This window comes from Rhinolophus hipposideros (genome assembly GCF_964194185.1).
Source record: "Rhinolophus hipposideros genome assembly, chromosome: 2".
NCBI classification, from domain to species: domain Eukaryota; kingdom Metazoa; phylum Chordata; class Mammalia; order Chiroptera; family Rhinolophidae; genus Rhinolophus; species Rhinolophus hipposideros.
The window spans coordinates 65,888,262-65,902,661 of record NC_138048.1 but is presented as its reverse complement, the minus strand read 5'-3'; the positions used below and the strand labels follow the sequence as shown (position 1 = coordinate 65,902,661).

General features: G+C 34.5%; 2 protein-coding genes across 10 annotated transcripts in view; one reads left to right on the top strand and one right to left on the bottom strand.

Annotated features, from left to right (window-relative positions):
• MFN1 (mitofusin 1) overlaps positions 1–3,975 on the top strand; it is a 31,254-nt gene extending 27,279 nt beyond the window's left edge. For 4 of the 8 annotated variants that reach the window (XM_081029429.1, XM_081029431.1, XM_081029428.1 and 1 more), the window contains exon 18: positions 435–3,975. In XM_081029429.1, coding sequence (XP_080885555.1) covers positions 435–516 — 82 coding nt within the window. In that variant the 3' untranslated portion in view covers positions 517–3,975. The remainder of the gene's footprint in view (positions 1–434) is intronic. The other 4 variants (XM_081029424.1, XM_081029426.1, XM_081029423.1 and 1 more) reach the window with 1 other exon arrangement.
• GNB4 (G protein subunit beta 4) overlaps positions 3,336–14,400 on the bottom strand; it is a 40,278-nt gene continuing 29,213 nt past the window's right edge. The window contains exons 7-11 of one of the 2 annotated variants that reach the window (XM_081029510.1): positions 14,123–14,285; positions 13,235–13,301; positions 12,929–13,130; positions 9,514–9,730; positions 3,336–7,487 (exon numbers count right to left, since the gene is read on the bottom strand). In XM_081029510.1, the coding sequence (XP_080885636.1) occupies positions 7,381–7,487; positions 9,514–9,730; positions 12,929–13,130; positions 13,235–13,301; positions 14,123–14,285 (756 nt within the window). In that variant the 3' untranslated portion in view covers positions 3,336–7,380. The remainder of the gene's footprint in view (positions 7,488–9,513; positions 9,731–12,928; positions 13,131–13,234; positions 13,302–14,122; positions 14,286–14,400) is intronic. The other variant, XM_081029511.1, reaches the window with a different exon arrangement.

The following is a 14,400-nucleotide window of genomic DNA, read 5'->3' as shown; positions in this document are numbered from 1 at the left end:
GGAGAAGCTCATTCAAGTATGTGTGTGTGTCCTGGCACAGTGTGAGAATGGGATACACAAATCTGTGTTCTCTGTCAGTTTTGGTTCCTTTTTTCCTCTTTCTATGGGCATTTACCTGCATCAAGTAGGATTCTAGCATTGTATGTGACTTAGGCGGTCAGTCCCATGTTAGCTGATAGGTTATGACTCCACTGCCTCCTACGCTTTTCATTCTTTCATGTCCTGGACATTGGAATCTGTGTTTGCTGGAAAGCTATGGTAGCATATATAATAAAGACTCTAAAAAGGGGTTGTTAATAGTTTAATCTGAGTTCAGATAAATGTTAACAGCAGTTACCTAGTGTTTTTTATTTTTAAGATTGGGTGGAATGCATTTTTTTTCTCATTGACCTTTATGATAATTAGATGGTTTTGTTCATTTTTTTTTTAATTAGAAATAAAGCCGTTCAACTTAAAAGTGAGCTGGAGAATTTTACTAAACAGTTTCTACATTCAAGCAATGAAGAAGAATCTTAACCATAGAGATGGCTTTGGTGATCATCATAGGAGAAAATGGAACTTGGATAATTTGGGACAGTTATTTTTATGAAATGACTTTAAATATGAATTGTGCTCACTGTACCTAAATAGCAAATTCTTGTGTAGATTCTGGTAATGATCTATCTCAGGGTGTTTGCATTTCTGAAGAGTGTTATGTCTCTTTAGTTTTAATTTTGGGTAAAGAAAAGGCTAAATTGTTGGATGTGTTAAAATAATGAATTAGTTAAAAGCAACAGAACCAACTATGTGACCCCTGAGGGGTGGGGCCTTGCTCTTAATTAGGGCTTTCTTCGTTTCTGATTCTGAAAAACTCTGCTTCCTGGCATCCAGGAGTTAGAGGTACTCCTTTCATCTTCTTTCTCAAAACTAATTTTTGACGTCTAATGGGAATAGTCACTGTTTTGTTTTATAAACTGCACTGTGTGCTCTAACCAGCAGGAGGGAATGTGGAATGTTCTCGTGTGTTATTATTTATGCAACTTACAGTCACTTGCCATTCTGGCAGGTATATGTAAGCCACTAATAAATATGCTGTTTTTACTCCTTTTATTCCCATTAAAACCGATGTAAAGCAGTACAAAGTTATTCTAAATAGTGTCTACTAAAAGTATCTGGGTCTAAATAGCTTCCTGATATGTTTCTCAAGAAACATTTTCAGCTTTAGCTGTGACGACAGTAAAGAAAGCTTCCTATCTCAGTATTAGGAGTCAAGTTTGAAGTGATAAAAACCAAAGATAAGGGAGGTCTGAGTTTTGGGTGGTTACAGTCGTGTACAGACTCTGTTCATAAGGTATTTGCTGAGGGCACTGCTGGATTCCCCTCACACCCTCACCCCTGTGGGTTTACTTTTAATTGTATGAATTTGCCAGGGCACTGTTAAAAATTGTCATTGTATTTTTTAGCTTAATGAAATGTTTATGGATTCAAGTATTGTGTTTTGTGTTGAAAACTAATTGAAACTTAATGTGGAAACATTAGAAAACGACATTCTAGGGCTTTGCTATGCAAAATGTAATCTTGAGGACCACCCAATATGCATCACCTACCGTGTTTCCCCGAAAATAAGACTGGATTTTATATTAATTTTCGGTCCAAAAGACGCATTAGGGCATATTTTTCAGGGGATGTCTTATTTTTTCATGTACAAAAATCTGCATTTATCCAAATACCTGTACAGTCATGTCATCTTTTTTCTGGAACATCGTCATAACGTACTAAATGCGTCCATCTGGCTGATGATCTTAACTGGGGCTTATTTTCGGGGTAGGTCTTATTTTCAGGGAAACACGGTACATAATTGTTAGAAATGCACAATCACAGAGGACACAGTGCATTTGGCCAAGTGTTTTCATGCTTCTTTTCCATGGAGGGATAGCATTTTAGGCTCTTTTCTTCTTTTAATACTCAGTACTTCCTTTTCTGTGCCTTCAAGGCTCCTGGATGCTGTTCTGTCTTTTCACAGCAGGTGCAACACTCTTTTTCAGGATATTTTAAGTAGGATATAACATTATTTAGAACATAAAAGCCTTTCAAAAATATATTTTTATGCCAATCAGATACTAGGATGCAGTGTCAAATAAATATTAATTTATAGCTCTTGTTGTTGCTTTATAACCAAAAGATGGTACAAGCCACCAAGTGGGATCACGTAACACCTGCAATATGAAATTGATGCCTAAAACTGCTTACTGCTAACTTAGGTTCCAAGTTCAGGGCCTTAACCTTTATACAAAGTATTTGAATTTAACAGCATAATGGTTTGGTCTCATCTCATTAGCATACTTAAGTGATTCTCAAAGTTTGGTCCCTGGGTCAACAGTAAACTTGTAAGAAATGCACATTTTTGGGTCCCACTCAGACCAACTGAACCAGACGCTAGGTTTGGGGACCAGGAATCGGTGTTGTGTAACAAGTCCTCTGGGTCATCCCGATGCATGCTAAAGTTCGTGAACTACTGGAATTGTGGTCCCGGTATAGTAAATTTGTAGTAAGTTTTCCATCACTAGTTTGAATGACGTTCCACCTGGTCAAGTTTGAAAACGTATGAATGTTGGCAATGGAACACTAAAATAATGAAACCCAACCTTTATGCCTAGAAGTAAGTGTATCTATGGCCAAGCCCGTGGATTCTACAGAAATTATGTAATTTACAGCTGATGTAGTTCAGAGTTATTGTTCACTATGTGTATTTGCAGGATTATTTATAAACTTTGTATAACCTCAAAATTTTTACAAAACTACATTTTTTATAAGTATGCAAGCTTGCAAGGTGAAAATAAAACCTGTTTGCCTGATAGTTGATAAATGTAGCATTTATACTGGCATTTAGTGAGTTTTAATTTTTACGGGAGGTGTATAAGCTACCTTGGGTAGACTGGCTCATCATCTTTTGATTTTATTAACTCATTTAGTACACCTGGCCTAGTGTTGCAAGTTTTACTTATTCATCCTTCCACAAGGTTGTGATGAGGAAAGTAAAAACTTTTAATCAATATTATAAGCAACAGAATTGTTTATTTAAAAATTACACAGAAGGAAACTAAATTATCCTAAAGGAGCTCCAGGGAAAGAATGACTTAATTTTGCCTTGTAACGAAAATCTGTGGCCCTCGAAGAGGAAGCTAACATAGTACTTCAAGTACAAGTCAGAAGCATTCCAATCTCTGCTCTGGTATTCCAGGCCAATGTTACAGAAACCAGGCTGAGCATGAAATATTAGGCTTGGAGTTTAGTTCTGACACTTAATTTTAATGATTCAGTCTACTAAAATTAACTTAAAACATGCTACCTGAAATCGGGTTAAAGTACTTTATTGATTACAGTATGAATTCACAGCAGTATTATTTCACAGAGCTACTGTACATAAAGGAATGAATCACTGTGCAAGAAAGATCAAAGAACACTGTTAAATCATGGTACAAATCCATCATTTGTTTGGTTTAAAGCTTTTATAAGAGCTTTAATCTAGTAGGTTCCCCTGCCCCATAGTCATACTACTGATATTCTGAGTCTGTTGGCCACAAGTGTATAGAAACCATTCTAGGTGAAGAAAAACATCTTATTAACTTTAAAAACCCACTTAGATGTGGGTGCCTTTGGATAAGAATATGCAAATACAAGTGTTCAGACATTTCTTTGAAAAGAAAACAATAAGATAGAGCACCATTGTATAAAAGACAGAAAGGCTTCAAATATCTACCAGGTATATTGTTGAAGTGTTCTATTAAGAAAAATACTATATGGTGTAAGATTTTGTGGGGCACGTTGAACACCAGTTAAAATACAACTTTTTTCATAATGCTGCATCATCATAACTTTTATAGGATCAACAATTGGATTTAAAGAAGAAAACAGGAATTTTATTAATGTGCAAACAAATTTGCTAAATACAAGGTGTACCATCAATCTGATTAATAAATTACTTTTAAAACAGTGCTACCTTAGACATTCAACTACAAACCATTTTCATGAGTACCTATGATAACCAATATTTTAAATACAGCACTGAATTTAAGGCAACTCACCATGAACAGTGGGAGAAAAACTAGTAAATATGAAGTGTACTTTACATTCTATGTAATCTCATTTAAAATACCAATTTTATTCATTCTGCTACCCTTTCTCACAAGAAAGATGGTCTAGCTTGTGGGTCTTTTAAAAATTCTAACAGGAGGTGAGAAATGGTTTTAAATACTGTTTTCCACAATGGCAAAGGGGAAACTACAAGTTGAGCATAATAATTAAATTTTTTAGCCTGACTCACACACTAAAGATTCTAGAAAGAACATCATTATTAAAATGATAGGCCCACTTGGTAAATTGTTTAGTCAGTTTCCATAAGTTTAAACACAAATAAGCTGTTAAGTATTCAGTTGTATTACAATTTTAAATGGGAGACATTCATCAGTAATCAAAGCATAAATTTCCCTGAAGGTTTTCACTTTTCAAGCAGGTAAAGTCTTAATGTATCATTAAATCTAAGACCTCAAAAGTGCTGGAAAAGGTCAGTTATATAATATTGGCACAGCATTTTTTAACACTAAAAATTGCATTTTGTCACTTGGAGACGTCAAGATCCACTTCTCTTTAAATAGGTTAACATTAAAACTGCTTACGCCATACTCCAGAAGCACCTACACCCATCATGTCTAGGACTTGTGCTATCTTTGCCTGTGTGAAGGTGGAGCTCAGCATGGTGTGTGTAACCACGGAATGGTAGCTATAAAAAGATGAGCGAGGGAGGGACCTAGCTTATGGTGCTTTCTTGAGCAGGTTTTGGGGATGACTTGTGAACCACAATGGCAGGTCTCTATTACCTTGTTTTAGAAAAGACTATATGCCTTTATTCTTGCCAGATCTCTAAAAACTACTCTTTATGAAGTGATTAATGCAAATAAACCTGCTGAGGCACATATTTGTATCTTTTAAAGTAAAAAAAAAATTAATAGACATCAGATAACTGCAATATTCTTGATGTGAATTCCCTAAAGGTATATTTGGCCGTATTTTTAACTATTAAAAAACTAAGATTCAAACTACGCATTTTTGCAAATGATATATTCTTGTTGATTTCAGGAAGTCTTATGAACAACAGAATTAAACAGACAACCAGCTGAAGTCAAACTGCAAGTAAATATATTTAGCAACTGGAACCCATAGCACTCGAAAGCAAACTAGTAAGTTAATGTGGCAATGAGGTCATCATTTGGTCATATGTATAATTAGTCACAACCTTGGTAGTTTTCAGTTGCCTCGTACATATTTAATTATGGGAATTGTTTTTAAAACTATCTACAGAAACTTTAATAACATTAAATCATTTTTATCAACATGTTTAAGAACAGAATTCTTGTAGTCTGTGTCTCTGACTAAAGTATCTTTTTCCTAGAATAACTTTCAAAGTAGAGGAGCTACTCTGTATAAAGCTATTTTCCACATGGCAGAAGTGCTTTCCTGAACAGGATTTTGGAATGAATTGTTGAACTACATGGCAAACCCTCACCCCCTCCCTTTCTTTTGGAAATGAGTATGTTCTAAATATTCTTGCCTTATCTCAAAGAGCTGCCTTTATGAAGTAATATTAATAGTCTACAAACATTAACAGCAAAAAGTTCATAGAAATGTGTATAAATATACATTCTTGCCTGCCACCTACAACTTTTTATGGCCCTGTATCTTAATCTTCCTTTATTTTATTCTTTTTATTATCAACTGGTGTTAAACAAAACTGACAATGACTTCATTATAATTTGTGCACTTATTAGCATATTCACAATATAAAAATGAAAAATGACGTAAAATTTTGGAGTATTTAGGGTTACAGGTGATCAAAAGTTAATAGAAACGTATCTCACCAGTAACTAACAGTTTACTGAGTTAATAACACACAATGCACTTCTGTATATCAGAATAACTCATGACTTCACCATCAAGCAAGACTAACAATCTTCCATTGTCAATCATTTAGATTTATTTGTAGGAGAAAATCCAAGGGGAAAAGTATTTTTGTTTAAATCTAGGAGGGCCCTTTCTAGTAATAGATACTTTATTATACCATTGACAAGCAGGGAAATGAATTGCTTAGTATTTTCCTCTGACTCCTTGAAGAACTGCTTTGAACTTTGTCTTGTGGCTTAAAATGGAGTCGCTTGGGTCTACCTATTCTTTGAAGTACAGTCATGCCACTTAGAAACCAGTATTTTGTGCTAAGGGAAGAAATATTACAGAAAAGCAAAGAACTTGAACATTTCTTTGTAAAAGGTTTCCTTTTGAAGTTACAGTTTACACCAATTCAGATTTTATGTTATATGAACATAAATTCACATAATATAAACCAATCAGATCTAATGACTGGTCAGATTTTACATTTTGAAAAATACAACACTGTCATATTTCCTATCTAGATACATCCTGATGGAGAACATTGGGGAAAATTCTGATGCAAGGACAATCCAAATGTTCATCAACGTTATTAAATAATGAGTACAATCTACAAACTCAGTTCTAGAATCTGAAATCAATAGGAAAGTCTCACTATTTAGAGGGCTACTTAAATGTCATTTGATCATAATCTGCTTTTTAAAATGCCAAGAACCATTTATATGTGATTACTGCTATCTACTATTCATAAAATAAGAGTTTCTTACATATGACTAAGATTACAGAATGAAATCTCTATTCCCTGGCCTTCTGATTATCTCCCCCTCAAAGAACTGAAATTGAGCGCTTATTTACATTGCTAGGATGGCAAAGGAGGCACCAGAAACTAATGATAATCAAAAGGACTCCCCTCAGAGGTACCAAGCCGTTAGCATTCTTAAACGTTAAGCAACCAGGATCTCTTTTAGATTAAAAAGGAAGGTCAGAATTCAAGGAGACTTTCTTGAAACACGAGGACACATATGGTGTTACCTCCATCTATTACTGTGCCTGGTTTCCTCATTACAAAACTCAAAAATGTGACAGTTCTTATGTATAGAGTTAAAAATGTAGTTCTTGAAAAATGCAAACACAAACAGGTTGCTCTAATGTGTACATTTTGTTCCACACAAAGAAAATAAAGAATTAGATTTAGAAAAGCAAAAATTCATCAAGGTTAAATTAGCTCAGCTCCTCAAATTAATACATTGGTCCTTTTGATCTCAGCAAGCACCTTTGCCTTGTTTTCTTCATCTTTTTTTTGTTTTGTTTTGTAGTTTACTGAAAGCTTCTTTTTCTATATAATAATCTCAATAGAAAAATCTTCACCTGCAAATATAAGGTAGAATTTTTTTCACAGCTATGGGCTGTAGCACTGATTTCTCCAGGCATCAACGGAGAACAGAAAACTTGTATGCACTGTTAATTCCAGATTCTAAGAAAACTGTCCCAAGAGCCTGTTGCCACAGCCATACCATCATCAGTTACACCCAAACAGCTGACACGGTTATCATGACCAGCAAGAACACCTGAAAAAAGTTCAAAAAAAAGTTAACAATGGGCAAGTTTTAGAATTAAACAAGTGTATGTACAAAAATCAGAAGAGCACTTAAAAGCGAACAGATTCCTCTGAGTGGGGATACTGAGGGCCGGGGATAAGTTGGACATCTAAGTAAAATACAATTCTTTGCACTACATGAATTTTTGACATACGCGTCAAATCGTGTTAATCATTTTTGAAAAACTATTTCATAATTATGTTTTCTTATATGTAGGAAAATAGATATAGGTTATTATTCTACAGCTCTAGTAAGTTCATGATACTCCATATTTTGTCACTGAGCTATGCTATTTTCAACAAAATTTTAAATGAAGTTCAATGAAGTAGTCTTTTACCACAAGAACAACAAAAACGAAAGTACAAAGTTGCCTTATACCACTTGAAAAATACCAACATAATTTATTTACTTGCGTCTGTTAACCACCAAATGCTGGAATGTTTTGATTATAACTTTCAGAAACCACCAAACTCATCTAGTTTTAGTTTCTTTTGTATATTAATCTCAACATTCTGATTACCACACAGCATAAAATGAAATATTCCCAAATATTTGGAAGGAAAATGAGAAATGTAAAGATTTTAAAAAATAGAATATATCAAATTCTCACAAGACTTTTTTATTTAATACTGTGTTTGAGTTTGTGTTCTCGCTATATGTAATTAAGCATTTTCATCCAATCTCAGGAAAAGAAGTGCATCTTGTCTAAGTCTTAATATTCTCTAGCACGTTCAGCATGGTAACATTCGGCATGCTAGCAATTAAACATCCTAGTACTACAGGGTGTAAGTTTCCAGATTGGAAAATGTCCACTGAATACTCAACACAATGGATGAAAATGGATCCACTCCAAGACATATCAAAACTGGCAGAAAAGTTGAAGATTAATTAGTGAGAAGTACATCAAAACTACGAATATAAGCCAAAAAATTAATTTAACCCCAGAGAATATAAGTAATGAGAATAAAGTAACCCTAGAGAATATAAGTAAGAATTTAAACCTAGAGAATATAAGTATAGCAAAAGAAATAACAGTATAGACCATTGCTCAGCAGTAAGTACTGTTAAAAAGTTAGAATTATGTAAACACTGACTGATGTGTTAACCAAAATTCACAAAATGGGAAAAATTGGAAGATGGGTCTGGGTGGGACGTGGTGGGAGGAGCGGTGTTAAAGCTGAACTCTCAACAGATAATGCCTAAGCGTTAAGCCACCTTCGGAAGCAAAAAATATGGATTGGGGGTCAGAGAACTCCTATGTTTTGGTGACAATCTACTGTGTTTCCAAAAATAAGACCGGGTCTTATATTAATTTTGGTCAAAAAGACACATCAGGGCGTATTTTCAGGGGATGTCTTAGTTTTTTCATGTCCAACAATCTATATTTATTCAAATACAGTCATGTCATCATCTGGAACTTCATCATCACGTACTAAATGCTTCCATCTGGTGACGATCTTAACGGGCTTATTTTCGGAGTAGGTCTTATTTTCGGGAAACAGTATGTAGAATTATTTGATTTTTTAATTTGAAAAAAAAATCACTGTAATTTGTTATTGACTATTCTCAATATGACTTGATGTATATACTAATATTTTGGAAGCTGCAAAGGAAGACAGTGAGTATATGTCCTGTCCCAGATAAGATCTGTTCGAGAAGGAACATGATCCATAGCACTTAAACAATGTTTCCTGTCAGGTTATAAGAAAGTTTTAATTTGGAAAAGACCACACTGAATTATATTCACTATTCACATTTATATCAAAATTTACCAAACAAGAAAATAGGACAGAACTAGATGTTAACTCTTCAGAAAACAGAAAAGTAACTGTGGTTTATGCACCGTAACTGCACTCAAAGGGCAACAGTGACCATGAGTGAGCATTGCTAGGTTGCCAATTCCTCAGCTCCAGGGTCTCCAGGAGCCTCAAACAACTGATGTGAACTCTTCCTATTTCCTACCAAAACCACAACCTAATGCAGACTTGTTACTAACCTGCACGATCTCCTTTCAGTGTGTCCCATACGTTACAATTAAAGTCATCATAACCAGCTAACAGGAGGCGCCCACTTTTTGAGAAGGCTACAGAAGTGATTCCACAGATGATATTGTCATGAGAATACAATAATAACTCTTGGTCTGCACGAAGGTCAAAGAGACGGCAAGTGGCATCATCAGAGCCAGTGGCAAAGGCATATCCATTTGGAAAAAACTAGAAAGAAAAGCAACAAACATTTATTTCATAGACATGTACAAAAATCATGTGAGGCAGTATAATAATAGGCTCGGGGGTAAAACAAACCTAGAATCAAATTCCACCTTGGCTTCTTACCAGGTACTAAAGATTGATAACTGGTACTAAAGATTCTTAACTACTTTGGGCCTTAGTTTCAGTTTTAGAGTATTGGTTAGGATTGAATAGAATAACATGCCAAGTACACAGCCCATTGTTTAGCACATAGCAAGTATTCAATAAATATTGGCTCTGGTCCTCCATATGTCTTATTAGAACAGATAAATATAACTATTTATAGAATTTATATATGTGTACTCTTAAAGAAAGGTTTCAAAATCCCATTATGAGAAATAAATAGGACAGATTTGATCAGAGAGAACATGAATCATTCCAGCTAAGCTAGGTTATCAAGTTAAACCAGTAGTGAAAACAAAAAAATAAAACTACCCATTATTAGTTTGTGAATCCCTTTTCCCAGATACTGGCATTACTCAATGCTGATCTTTTATAAAGAGGAAATAACTTTTTTTCCTTATATCTAATGGTCATTTGTATTACTTTTGTTGACTGATTGTTCATGACCTTTACTTATTTTTTACTGGGCTGTTAGTACTTACGTGTAATTTGTTGATTTGTAGGAACAAAATTAAGAATATAAATTTGTTTTGTTACACATATTATTTTATAGTTTACCATTTGCCTTCTCATATTGTTTACTTCTTAAAACTATAAAGCAATTTTTAATTTTCATCTAGTCAAATTTGTTTTTCTTTTCCTCTGAGATTTCTTTCATTCTTTTTATAAACAAAGTTCTTCCTCAGACTATTATCTCATGTTCAATTTTACTTTCTTCTAGCTTCTTTTTTTAATAATTTCATTTTTCACGTCTTAGTTTTTTTTATCCATTTGGTATTTATTTGACATACAGCACTCAGTGTAAGGATCTAACTTAATTTTCTTAATAGTTAATTGTCCCAGCTGTTAATCATTTTTTGACTCATTTTGTTGCTACATCTCTAATTCACTAAAGTCTTATATACACCAAAATGTTAGTTTTGAGTTCGCTGTTTGTCCTTTCTTGTACCTTTATCATACTCCTTTTTTTTATACTCCTTTTTTTTTAATCATTATAACCTGATAGTAAATTTTATTATCTGGCGTGGCAAAACACTCATTATTCTGCTTCATTCTATCCTCTCTTTTTCCCACTTGAGTTTCACAGACATTTGATCAAGTCTCTTTTTTCCATATTCTGACTCATCTCAAAAAGATTCCACTTGGGTTTCTTTTACAGATTAAAATTTGTATTAAATCTGAATATTAGTTTGTAAAATAAATGGTTGGTTTGCAATATGCAGTCTTCCCATTGAGGAACATGGCATTAAAAAAAAAAAGTGCACCAGTAAAATTTTATGATAAAGATTCTGTACATTTCTTGCTAAATTTATTCCTTGTCTATTTTATAATTTTTGTTGCTGTTCTCAATAGGATTTTCTTCCCCATTTTCTACCTGGCTATTATTGGTATAGCAAAGTTATTGATTTTAAAATAGTTTTTGTAATACAGAAATACACTGAACTCTATCTTGGGATATCTCGGTAGCTAAATACATCACCTGCAAATAATATTTTTTCTACTTTCTAAATGCAACTCTTATTTCAGTTTTGGGTCTAAACTATAAAAGGCACAAATCATGAGATTACAGAAAAGTAAGACCCAACTGCTGCTTATAAGAAAATCACTTTGAATATAAAGACACAAATGGGTTAAAAATAAAAGGAAAGAAAAAGATATGCCCATGCTAGCACTAATCAAAAGAAAACTGGGCTAGTTCTGTTATATCAGACAAAGATTTCAGAGCAAATAATATTACCATGGATAAAGAGGGATATTTCATAATGATAAAGGAATCAATTCATTAGAGGACATAACCATCCTAAAAGTATGTACTTTGAAATACATGAAGCAAAAACAAAAGGATGACAAGGAAAATGTAAAAATGCACCATTAGAGATTTCAACACCCCTCTTTCAATAATGAATAGAAAGAACAGACAAAAATTAGCAAGGATAAAGAACACTTGAATAACACTTTCAACCATCTTGACCTAATTGACATCTATGAAACTCTCCATCCAGTAACAGGAGAGTACAGATTCTTTTTAAGTGCATATAAACACATCAACATTTGTGGAATGCAGCTAAAAGCAATGCTTACGTAGAAATTTATAACTTTAAGCTCCAATGATAGAAAAGGAAAACGTTTCAAATCAATGGTGTCAGCTTCTACCTTAAGAAACTAGAAAAAGGAAAGTAATGAAACCCAAATAAACAGCGGAAAAGAAAGAAGAAAGATCAGAGTGAAAAACCAATGAAACAGAATAACGATACAGAACATCACTGAAACCAAAAGATGTCTTTTTTAAGAAGACAAATAAAACTGATAAACCTCTAGCCAAATGTATTCATTTGCTAGGGCTGTTGTAACAGAGTGCCACAAATTGGGTGGTTTAAACAAAGAAATATATTGTCTCACAGTCTGGAGGCTGGAAGTCTGAGATCAGGTGTCTGAGGGCTGGGAGGGAAGCACCTGGGGCCTCTCTCCTTAGCTTGCAAATGGCTGTCTTCGGCCTGTATCTCTTCACACTGGTTGCCCTCTATGCTTGCTGTCTCTAAATTTCCCCCCTGTCTAAGGTCACCAGTCATAATGGATTAAGGACCCCCAATCCAGTACCTCTCAAGTAACCTCATCTGTAACAACCCTTCTTTCAAATAAGGCCACATTCTGAGGTACTGGGGGTTAGGACTTCAACATATAAATTTTGGAGGGATACAATTCAACCTACAACACCAGACTAATCAGGAAGAAAACAGACAAATTACCAATGTCATGAATGAGATAGCCTACAGATTCGACAGATACCAGAAAAATAATAAGGGAATGTTGTGAATAACTTGAACACACTGCTGTGGATATCCAACTTGTCTGCTAAGATGATCCATCCCTCTAAACTGGGAAACAAAACTTATTATTCACATGTACGGAAAGACCTAGGCCTGTGGAAAAAACCTTTCTGTTATTTTTTTTCCCCATCAAACCCTTACTATTTAGGGATTCAATGTTATAAGAGCATATTATTTATAAGAATTTTCCTTAGAAATGCTATTCACTTACACTGACGGCATTGATATCTGACACATGTCCAGTGAAAGACTGTCTACACATTCCATCTCGGATATCCCATAACTTGGAAGAGGCATCGCAAGCACCAGAAACAAAAGTCCTCATGTCAGGACTTAGAGAAAGACTCATCACATCTCCAGAATGCCCAGTGAACGTGGTAGTCTGCTGGGCTGTTTCAATGTCCCATAAAGCACTGTAATGAAAAGTAAATAAAAACAATGACTATTGTCTCTTCTTACGTTAGTTCCTACTACCACCCGCAACCCCCAAATCAGTGTTCTTCTGGAATAAACTTACCAATTTGTATCTCCTGAGCTTGTAACAATCTGGCTGTCATCTACAAAACGACAACAGGACAAGTAGCCTACAGCAGAGAGGAACACGTTAGGTTATCAACGATTTAGTAACTCAATTAGCATATGAAATATTACTATATATTCTTAAAAATAGAATACCTGGGCACACGTGTTTGTCAGTGTAATCTGTCGTTCTACCTTAATTACTTCACCTAACTATTAGGTAATTACTGTGTCAACCGTATCATGTTGGGCACTCTGAAAGTTACAAACCTGAATCAGACACAGACCCTTCTACCTACTACAATTACCTAAGAGACAGAGACTCCTTTACACGAATATCGATGGTCTATGACAGACAGGATTAAGTACCTTGGAGAAAGATTAGAAGTATGGTGAGACTAGAACCACCACCTCAGTGACAGCTTCATAAAAAAGGTGACATTTGAATGCTCAGAATTCACCAGTGTTTCAAAATATGGAAATGGCAGGGAAATGCCTTATAGAGATTTTGTAAAAAGCATGGTCAAATAGTACTGCCATGAATTAGGAGAGGCAGAAACCTGATAAGTGGCAACATTTCCTAATTAATGCTGCTAACCAAATACTATGCCAGAAAATATTTACTTCCTTTTTGTATTTTTCATTATCGTTTGAATAGTTTGCAATAAACTTATCATCTTGACAAAAATAATACCTTTTTAAGAAAAATAGACTTGTGGTCATCATTTATATTAAAAAGTTAGTTCATAGTAAGTTCTACTCTCACTTAATTAGTATTTATCCTTTCGCCGGCTGAGCACAATTTGTCACTCATTCACCTTGATCAGCTCCATTCTTCAGGAGGAGTCAAGTTTGGTAGGAAAGGATAATATTTAATGGAGCTCACCTATGTGACCTGGTAGTTCTCGGCTCACTCTCACATTTCCCTCTCTGGTTTTTAAGTTATATATAGAGCAGATGTTGTCCAGTCCTCCACAAGCAACATAATTACCAGAGGGAGCATAAGCACAGGTCATCACCCAGGAGGACCTCAAAGGAATAGCATGCATCTGTAGAACAAATACAATGCACAAAAACTATTACTAAGTAAAGATTACAAAAATAGTCACACTCGTAAATTATTTACAATGAAGCAAATATTACTAAAAATTAAATGCATACAAA